The sequence below is a fragment of the Colossoma macropomum genome, unplaced genomic scaffold (assembly GCF_904425465.1).
Source record: "Colossoma macropomum unplaced genomic scaffold, Colossoma_macropomum, whole genome shotgun sequence".
Taxonomy (NCBI): Eukaryota; Metazoa; Chordata; class Actinopteri; order Characiformes; family Serrasalmidae; genus Colossoma; species Colossoma macropomum.
This window is the reverse complement of record NW_023494805.1, coordinates 14,763,824-14,774,224: the sequence shown is the minus strand read 5'-3', so window position 1 is coordinate 14,774,224 and position 10,401 is coordinate 14,763,824. Positions and strand designations below refer to the sequence as shown.

The following is a 10,401-nucleotide window of genomic DNA, read 5'->3' as shown; positions in this document are numbered from 1 at the left end:
CATATTAACGGCGAAGTTGTTAAATTAGACATAAAATATTGTGGGTCCCGAGGTGGTTTAATTTTTGCTGAAAGGACAAAGTTTGCATTGTTGACCTCTGGTATAGCAGTATGCAGTTTTAGACGCAGCCTTGTCCACAACAGCGTCCAAACCTTTACTTGGGTTTAAATAGAGTAGTTGGTATAATGAAAATGGGCCATTCAATATTTACTCATAAACTTAGCTTGACTCACCATTGTTAAGTGTAATAATATATTAGTGTGTAAAAAGGTCGACAAATTTGGTTCCTTTAATAACTTTAGGCTGCATATTAAACGCTAGGTGGCGTCGACAGACAGAAAATATGAGCATCTATCACCAATCAGTAACCTGCTTTAGTTAAAGTCCAGGTCAAGTAGAAACTCCGAAATGTAGCAAAATGAAAGTAATAAGCATTCAATTGATTTGATTAAAAGCAGAGTTTATTAATTTTTTACATAAAAACCAGCTTTGGAACAAACTTGGAAAAGACTTGGCATTATTTGTTGTTATCATGACAAATTCCATTAGGCTTAAAACCTAATGGTTTTGCTTTCTAATGGGAATTGGATTAATGGTTGTCATTAGAGACCACTTGTTTCCTGTAGAATATCTTTAGATCCCATTAGGAAACCATCTATTGCATTTAGAATCAGCCACTGGTCACCTGTTAAACCATTATGATCCTGTTAAACAAATATGATCCTTTACACTGTGATATCAACCCATCAAAAAAGCCAAAACATATTACAAAACTATCAGGAACCAAATAAAACACTTAATGGTTTCTATTATTTTTTTCAGCAGAATTATGTCTATTCTGTGAAAATATCATGGATATCGTCAGTATTTAAAGAACACTGAACAGCTGCATGTTACATTAAAAAGAGAGCAACATTAGTACTGTTAAACTGGATTTAGTGCAGCGCGGTATGTAAAACGTTAAAAATCAGTTGTACTGAATTTATGATAGTATCTTTTAAAATATGACACTACTGTCTTTTTTGCCTGTTCCAACAAGTTAGATGACAAAAATAGTGTGTATTCAAAAATTGTATTGAAGTATCTTTTTTTTCCATAGCGCCCTTGGCTGCATGCTAATTTATGTAACTTGTGCTTCCGAGAACAACATTCATAAAAAAGGAAGAGAATGATAAAATAAGACACACTGATAGTAACTATAAGGTCTGACAGCAAAGCTTTCATAGGAGAGAACCAAAACCAAGGCATTTCATATTTTGACACTAGGGTGGATTCAGGTACTATGGAACATCAGGCCATCAGGAACATACACAAATTACTGACAAATTAAAGGAATAGCCAACATACAGTTAGTAGGTGTGGACCACCCATAGCAAGCTGCATAAGGGACAATGTAGGGATCATCATTCAGGTCTGTACAGTTCTCTGCGTGTATACTACAAATGCATACATATTTACTGATGATTTTCCCACAGAAGTAAATGCAGATGTTAAAACACTAGTCAGCTGAACAGTCTTTATGACTGAAGCTCCTACCATTTGCATAATGAACCATATTTCAAAATGGCTTGGATCTTTTCCTCCTGTTATCTTGATTGTAAAGTGAGGTCAACTGGGCTTGCTCAGCATTTTATTATGCCATTAGTGTGGTGTTAAAAGCTTATTTGTATCATGCAGTACACCCAGCTGAGAGCATCTACACTCACTGTATTTCTCCAGGCATTTATTCAGGTTTTAACCGTCACCTGTCATAAGCACTGAATAAGAAATAGTTTTTATTTCGTTTCATTCTAAAAGTACTTTTGTAATTTAATTTGACTATTTACAATATTTCCTTTTGCTTATTTAAATAAGTTGCAGCTGAATTGGAACTGGAGTTTCTCATAGTGTCACGTATAACCTGATGGCTCAGAATACGAGAATCCACCTTTTAAATAGAAATAAATTGAGACAGTAGGAAGTTGTGAGACTGCATAATAGTAAGTGTGTAATTCTTAACTTTAAGTTTATGAATAAACTAGATTTTTAACCAAATAATCAGTGGAAACACACTGTGAAAGTAGCCATCCTATACTTCACATTTTGTGAGATTTTAGCTTTAGCTTTAAATTATTAAATTAAATTATTAAACAAAGATTTGCTCTATATGCACTGACACATTTTGCTGATTTTTGTCCTGATATTTCGTAGTTGTGTTCACCCCCTATTTATTCCCATATCCCATTTCCTTTGCAAATCACCTTTTTGTCATCACAAATTTGGAGTAGTCTTTCATAACGTTGATATCATAAAGCTGATGTAAACCAAAACTAATCACACTATTAAACCTATATAGTCCTTGTTGACTGGTTGACAAATCATTGGAATGGACACTGCTGACTGTTGAGAGTTCAATTTAGCTAAATTAACAGAATCAACTGTCATTTGTGATCAGGTACTTCCACTTTAAATTCGGTCGCTCATGCCATCCTCTGTTTTTGGCGAACTTGAAAGCACTTTCAAAAAGGTCAGGGAATAAGGCCATCAAGTTTATTTTGCATGCTTCCGCAGGGCTAAACAAACAGAAAGAAATTAATTGGCTGTGGTCCAACACAAAATCATAAAGTATGTTCTGTATTCGTAAGGTATGTTTTATACACAACTCACTAGTGTTCATGCAGATTTCGAATGAATCGCAGCAGGCCGAGTGTGTTCTCTGGGTAGGCCTTTTTCTTACCATCCAATTTTTGCACAAGCTCAGCAGGCAGCTGTGTGAAAACAAGTGGTATAGTTGCACAAATTCATTAAAAACAAATATTCTTGAACCTAAAAATGAGCATTTCACAGTAAAGTAGATTTAGCCATGATGTTTACATAACTGAATCTCTTTGGGGATCTCCTTGACGTAGACTACTGCAAAGTTTAGAATCTCATATAGGACATACTTGTTTAAAGCCTTAAGCATCTCTACCAGGCACAAGGGCTCAAAATAAAAGCTGTCACCATTAATTCATGTCAGAGAGGCCTAACTTTAGTCAGTGTTAACAGTGAAAGAAAGTCTTGCTGAGTTGTACCCAAACTCACTTTTGTTTTCCACTCTGAGAAGGATTTCCCTACTGTCATTTCCTCTATTGAATGAAGGAGCTCTTCCTCAGGGCTGCGGCAGTTCACTGCCTCATTCTCAATCCCCAGTTTTTTTAAGTAGTCTACTTTCCTAAGAAAATATGAAAAATGGAAAAAGCAGTACATAGTGCAATATGAATAGACTGTATTCACAGTTTAGAATCTATTTAAAAGGGAAAATTTCTACATAATTTAATCACTGAGATGTAACAAAGTCATGCGGAGTGGTCTGACATAAAACGCACCGTTGTGGAGAAATGTACTGAGTCAGAATTGTTCACAGTGGCGGTGATAAGAACCAGATGTCAAAGTGTTTAATAGCTCTAAAAGCTACGTCATAGAAAATTTATTACTGGACACCATTACAAATACATTTCTCGATACCAGAGACATCGTTTTATGATAGTTTTCAGATTTTTACCACAATTTTACCATTATTAGTATTACATATAGAACTTATGATATGAGGTTCACTGGTCATTTTGCACAGTAAACAAAATGGCTATATTTATGCTGTTGACACCGAGACACCTGGTTCCTATCACCACCACTATAGAGAAACCTGAGCCTGTAGGTTTCTCTATAACGTACCATTTCTGAATGATTGTTTGTATCTCAACAATTGAACTAAAAAAACAAAATATGAAAATCTGTCTTATTGTTCAGCAAAGGCAGTATCTACAGATTGTGTTGTGTTTGTGTAGTGAAAGAGTGACCCTTTAAATTTCCCACAACAACAATGTCATACAAATGAGAGTTTTACAGTAACAATCATAGAATAACAGTTTACTTCTTTTCTAGCATATCAACAGTGTGAATCAGAATCAGTTTCCACATTTAAATGATTTCTTAAAGCTATATCTTACTTTTTGTCTGTCCAGAAGAAAGGATGAGCGAGGGCCTCTTTTATTTTAGGTCTCTTCTTTGGATCATGATTGATCATCCACTCCACCAGGTCCTTTGCGAGGTCATCCTTCAGATGTTCCAGCGAGTATTTCCCATAAAGAATGTTAAACTCACAATGGACACCTTTACCAAACGGATGGTGTCCACGAGAGAGGATGTAATATATTAACATTCCAGCAACCTAAAACAGGTGTACCAGTCAACTTCAATTGCAATTTATGTTCTTTTAGGTTTTACAAAACAAAATCCCAACAATCACTCTTTATTTCAGTTTCAGTACATTACCTGAATGTCAGAACTCCTCTTGTATGCACTGTTATTGTCCTCTTCAATGGTCTCCCTGGCTTTCCAGTACTTTGTTCCAGCAGCACTAGTGCGTAGTGTCGTTTGTCCTAAATTCAGCCTCCGGCTTATACCAAAATCAGCTAATCTCGCCTTTCCAGTTATATCTGTTAACAATATAAATTATTCTTACATTGTAAATGGCTCTAAAATGTTTCAGTGGTTGAATCTGTCATTAATTTATATATTTCAGTTGTTTGAGACCAACGAGAATAACTCCTACCAATCAAAACATTCTGGGGTTTGATGTCCCGATGGAGCACTTTGATATCTTCACTGTGAAGAACTTCAAGGCTGCACAGCACCTCCTTCACAATTTTCTTCAGGACAGCAAGCTGCTCACTGCTGTCTTCAGGCAGATGGTCTTGGATGTATTCTTCCAGTGTGTATTCACAAAGTTTAAGGCCAAGATAACCAAAATGTTCATCTTCTGCAAAGTCCACATATTGCACAATAGAAGGATTGTCGAGTTCTGGACGCCGTAAACATGCCTCTTCGTTTTTGAGGTCTTGATAATTGGACTTAAGCATTCGTTTGACAGCTACCTCAGTGCCATCATCCCTCAGACCAAGAAAAACCTCTGTTCCATCACTTCCTTTAGCTATCTGGAACTCTGGGCCAACACCAATTGTAAGACTCCCCAGTCTATAAACTTTACTTGCATCTATATTAGCAAGTTTCTCCATCTGGGGCCTCCAACGTTGGCTGATTTGGAGCCATCTTCTTGGTAATGTTGGATTTCCTGTAGTAGATGTAAATGGCTGCACGCTGGAATTTGACTCCTCAAGTGAGGTCATGGCCGTATCTGAATCTGCACACTCTTTTGTTTCTTGTCCCTCATCTTCTTTTGATGTCATCTCCTGCTGGGCTTCTTTCTTCTTCTTCTTTTTCTTCTTCTTCTTCTTCTTCTTCTTCTTTGACAGCATGTTCTCTGCTCCCTCATATAAACTATCTGAGGCACCTGAACTTTGTGGATGTTTGAGATCTGTGTCCAGTTTGTGCAGCTTCTCCTTAATAACATCATCCATTCTTATCTCTGCAGCATCAAGTACCCTATCAGGCACTGAGAGTAATCCACATGAATGAATATGTTCTGGGATGAACTCATAAAGATCAGCAAACAAGCGGTAAGTAAGAATGCTGACATCGGGTGAATACTTAGGACTAGTGAGAGGTAAAAGACCCCTGCATAAGTTTTGAAGAACAGAAACGTCAAGACCAGCATTGTGCTTTAAGGACTTCTCCATAGTCACACAAAGTATGTTTAGTATCAGCTGATTGAATACTTCTCCCTGAGGGGAGCCAGCAGGTTGTACACTTTTGATCAGAATAGGTACAATCTCGTCAAATACTTGGAGAGATATTTCTTTCATCATGAAAATTACAGCCTGCAAGGTGTTCAGTGCAATTATCTGATACTCATGAGGTATTCTGGGAAAGCGTTGGATGAACCCCTCAATGTAATTGTCACTGTTCTTGGAGTCCTTCAGCCACTTGATGCAACTCAGTTGAAACTGTTCAGCACCTGGACCCATGACATTAAAATAATTTTCAAGTAGGGTAATATGGCTGAATGGATGTTCCTCGAGAAAGTTTTCCTTGAAGAGGTTGAAAACCTCTACCTGGGTTTTCTTAGAAACTAATGTAGTCAAATTAAAAAAGAGCCTGCATTTCTCAAAAGCTTCACTCCCTGAAGGTAACTGATGAATAATAGTCTCTAGTTTCTTATCGATATCTGGGTGTAGTCTGTAATTTCTTTCGATGTAAGCGCCAGCATCTATAAGTGCTTTGACCATGTCCTCTCTGTTATTTTTAACAGCAAACTGTAATGGTGTAAAAATTTGTGTTTGATGGCCATCTGGATTGGCTTTAGCTGCAAGTAATCTTTTCACTATACTGAGTGGAACTCCTTGTGTAAGTGCAGCATAGTGCAGTGGTGCTAGTGCATTTGCTGAAATTTTATTAGGGTCTGCCTGCTCTCTCAGGAGAAAGTTACAAATCTCTTCATTTGCACATACAACTGCAGCCGACAGCAGCGTAAGATCATCATTCCAGAGTGCAGAAGGATAGAGTTCATTAATATCACATCCTCTGAGTAGTCTCTGCAACTTTTTCAGCTTGTTGTCAATGATACATTGAATTAAGGGATGAGTTGTTCTTGGCACAACTGAAGGTGCTCCTGGTAAAAATTTTATTTGGATTGGGAATGCCATCGATTCTTAAATGTTCTGTTGAGGGAAGAAGGGGAGTGGTTAGCTTGGCACTTCATAATCATCCATTTCACATTTTCTTTAGTCAAACAAAGTCTGAGCACTGCTACAAAAGAAAAGCTGAAAAGAGCCAAACTGTGAAAATGATTTCAATAAACAAACGACCATACACACAAAACTAAATAATAACAATAGGCATCACTCATCATCAGTTAATTAAATTAAATCACCTGTTTATTAGACAGTTGAGAGTCAGACTGACACACAGCAGTCTGGGTATCTAGGAGAGAATCCATTAATCCAAGATGTAGCATCTTTGCAGCAGGATATGGGTTCTTGATATTTGGGCCTTATTCCTTTGAACATTGTCATTGTGTGTGGACACTATGAGAAGTGTGTAGGCCCTCTTACATCATTGCACTATAGCCAATGAAAAAATATCACCCTTTAAGAGATTTAGTTTGTTAATCATTAGGTCACACAGTCTAATGTAAATAAAGCAATGCCCATAAAAACTGGACTTTGGCCAGATCTCCTGGCGTCAAATGGATCCATTTACCTTTACTCTCAGACTGGTGATGGAACTACACTCTTAAAAAAGATGTTTCTTTAAAGGGTTCTTTCATAAAGGGAATAGTTCTTTTTAGAACCACGAATTTGTGGTTCTTTGTGTGGTGAAATCGTTCTTCAGATTGATTTAGGATGTATTGTATATGGTTCTAAATAGTACATTTTTAAAAATTGCTCTATATAGCACCAAAAAGATTCCTCTATTGTTACAAGCTTGACATTGTAATAATGGAAGAACTCTTATTGATGCTGTAGAACAATTTTAAAAAAGGTTCTAAAACATTCTCAATCAATCTGAAGAACCATTTTGCCATATAAAAAAGCATTTAAGCATGAAATGTTCTTTATATAATTTATGGTTCTAAATAGAGCCATTCCCTTCACTAAAGGACCCTCTTTTTTAAAAGTAGGCTGGTGAAAAAGCCACTTGTATTGGAGCTTATGAAAACGCACCTGAAAAACTGTCCGGCTTGATGGCTCTGTCCTCTTCCTCGAGCTTCAACTGGTTACTCTCGCTGACCACCAGAGCGAGGCACTCTGAAGGTGCACATCACTTGCTTTGCTCTTTCGTTTCTGTCCTAGTTTTCATTTCTTCAGTCAACCATAAAAACGCTGACTACTGTGTCCCTGACATAAGTGATGGATTAAGATAACTGAGCAGGCAAAAGTGCACAATAATAACTGTACTTTCTTTTGTTGGTATCGTTCTGTTGGAAAACTTTGCCCAAGGGTGTGGAAGTGTGTGGAAAATGAAACTGATTGTCCTTATCTTAGGTTCTGATGGGCGGGACTTACAGGTGACCAACACCCTGGGAACTTTTACCAGAGGACAAGTCTCTGCAAACAGGTGTATACAAGTACAAGTGTGTGACAATGTTTTAAGCATGTATGCATGTTTTACTTTATGTAGTAAAGCCACATAGTGATGTTTTGTAAGAACTGGCTACATCTGTCAGCATTCAGCCAGTGTGCTTCAAAATAGCAACTACAGATAGTGCACTGCTACCTGCTGAATGATGAAGCAGGCTGAAAGAAGAATAAAGTTAGAAGATCAGGGAGAGAGGAGGAGAGGAACAGTAGTTGTCTCTGCTCTGTGCTGGGCCTGTGCTATCCTGTTAAAGTTGTGAAAACTTAATTCCTGGACCAGCTAAGCCTCCGTTTTACACCTCCCACCATATTTACAATTTCTACATCCAAATGAAAAAGAAGTTTTTCTCTCTTTGAGTTTGGAAACACAATACTCCTCAGCAGATCATACTGCCTCACGTTATGATTAACTGATATAAATATATTAAGCATGATGCCATCACCTATTTAAGATGTTTTTTGAACATTTGGTCCTATTGAACAATGAATAACTGAACAATGTTCCTAGTCTTAAACTGCTCCTGTCCCAGCTTTTTTGGAATGTGCTGTATGCATCAATTTTAATATCAATGTTTTTCTTGGGGTGGCACGGTGGCACAGTGGGTAGCGCTGTCGCCTCACAGCAAGAAGGGCCTGGGTTTGATTCCCAGCTGGGAGACCAGGGTCATTTCTGTGTGGAGTTTTTCTTGCCTGTTCTCCCCGTGTCAGCGTGGGTTTCCTCCGGGTACTCCGGTTTCCTCCCACAGTCCAAAAACATGCAGTCAGGCTGATTGGACATGCTGAATTGCCCCTAGGTGTGAGTGTGTGTATGACTGTGTATGTCTGTCTGTCTGCCCTGCGATGGACTGGCGACCTGTCCAGGGTGTATCCTGCCTTCCACCCAATGACAGCTGGGATAGGCTCCAGCACCCCACCGTGACCCAGAAGGATAAGCGGTTTAGATGATGTATGTATGTATGTATGTATGTATTTTTCTTGTTATTATCTTACCTGAAGTTGCTGACCGTGTTTGGTTTGAGTTTTGCAAATAATTGCATACTGTACTGCCATTGTTGTTTGTACAATGTTTGCAAAATAATTATAATAAAAAAAACTCTCTGGATGGCTCCATAGAATAGAACAGAAACCATGGAATGGAATCCATGATTCAGCTCTTTCAGTGGACATGGGACCACACCTACCAGCTAAATGTAGGATGTTGCAATGAGGCAAAACTGCTGGCCACGTTTGGCCCTAAAGCTAAAAAAAAGGGGTAGATTTAGTGATTCTGGGGCTCTAGGCAAAAGACAAGAATGGGGCTCTCTGGATGCACATTTAAAATTAGTTGAGGCTCTTAACAGCGGTCTCCAACTCTCCCTACTGTGCTGCAGAACTTAGTTCCAACCTGTATCTAATTAAGCTGCCACACCCCTTACTTGCATCTGATCCAGCCAGTCAAGGACTTGGGAAGACGCTGAATAGCTGGAGCAGGTGTAGCAGATTGTGGTTGAAACTAGACTCTGCAGGAAGGTAGAGCTCTAGAGCCAAGGTTGGCAACCACTGTTCTAGACTGTTCTCCTCCTATTCGCTCTAGTTCATTTTACTTGTCAGTTATTTTTCTGAATATTCTGATGACAACTGCAAACATTTTCAGTTGAAGTTATAATATTAGATTAAGAAAGATAATTTGGTTTACATGCGTTTGCTCATTTGAAGTTTAGTGAACCCAACATTTGAAGGTAACAGTATTTACCTTTTCAAGTTAAACATTCACAAATTTTTACAGCATGTTTTTTGTGTTTGTCCTGTCGGTGTACAAATAAGAAACACAAAGGACTACAGGACTAATTTCATAAAACAAATCATTTTAACAAATGTAACCCCAGCTGTTAGTCAGCGCTTGGCAGACACATTTCTGCTTACATAACTGTATACAGTTAACAAAAATGCATACTGTTTACATATGTGTTAAATATGGTTAAGATCCATCTCTGACCAACTCAGAATGTGGTTTAAGTGGTCCAATCGTAATTCGCTCACAGGGCCTCTTAAGTGTGTGTCTGGCTTTTCATGCAGTCAAATGAAATCAGAATGTGATCCGATTTAAAAATGCATGTTAATGCAAAGTGAAAACAAGTCTATTGAGTGTCCTCCAGAAACATGCTCGTTGTGTTGACTGCCTCTGCAGAGATTCTCCGTGTGTTTTCTGTATTTGTAGCACGTTTGTAGTGCTGGTTTAGTCATTTTGATAAAAGCATTTACTGAGCTTGCGGAGCGTCTATGAATTTGAGGTGTGTTTAATTAAAAATTGTTATTTGATTTATGGTTTTCTGAGGTGGCATCTCGTTTTTTAATTTCACAGTGTGTTGCGCCTCGTCGGCCACCGAATAATCCACCTTACTTTTAAACAGAAAGAAGTTCAAAA

The 10,401-nt window shown here is 38.1% G+C and overlaps 1 protein-coding gene across 3 annotated transcripts; it reads right to left on the bottom strand.

The window, feature by feature from the left end:
- Positions 1-487: 487 nt before the first annotated feature.
- On the bottom strand, positions 488-7,880 carry LOC118826222 (probable serine/threonine-protein kinase irlC). Of its 3 annotated transcripts, none has more exons than XM_036597127.1 (8): positions 7,584-7,880; positions 6,791-7,005; positions 4,574-6,578; positions 4,294-4,457; positions 3,969-4,189; positions 3,064-3,193; positions 2,647-2,747; positions 488-2,552 (listed from the first exon to the last, which is right to left on the bottom strand). In XM_036597127.1, the coding sequence occupies exons 3-8, from the start codon at positions 6,561-6,563 to the stop codon at positions 2,414-2,416; spliced, it is 2,745 nt and encodes a 914-aa protein (XP_036453020.1). In that variant the 5' UTR covers positions 6,564-6,578; positions 6,791-7,005; positions 7,584-7,880; the 3' UTR covers positions 488-2,413. The 3 variants fall into 3 exon arrangements, with proteins under 3 accessions (XP_036453020.1, XP_036453018.1, XP_036453019.1); XM_036597125.1 differs by having other exon boundaries at positions 6,791-6,980; XM_036597126.1 differs by lacking the exon at positions 6,791-7,005.
- Positions 7,881-10,401: the final 2,521 nt, after the last annotated feature.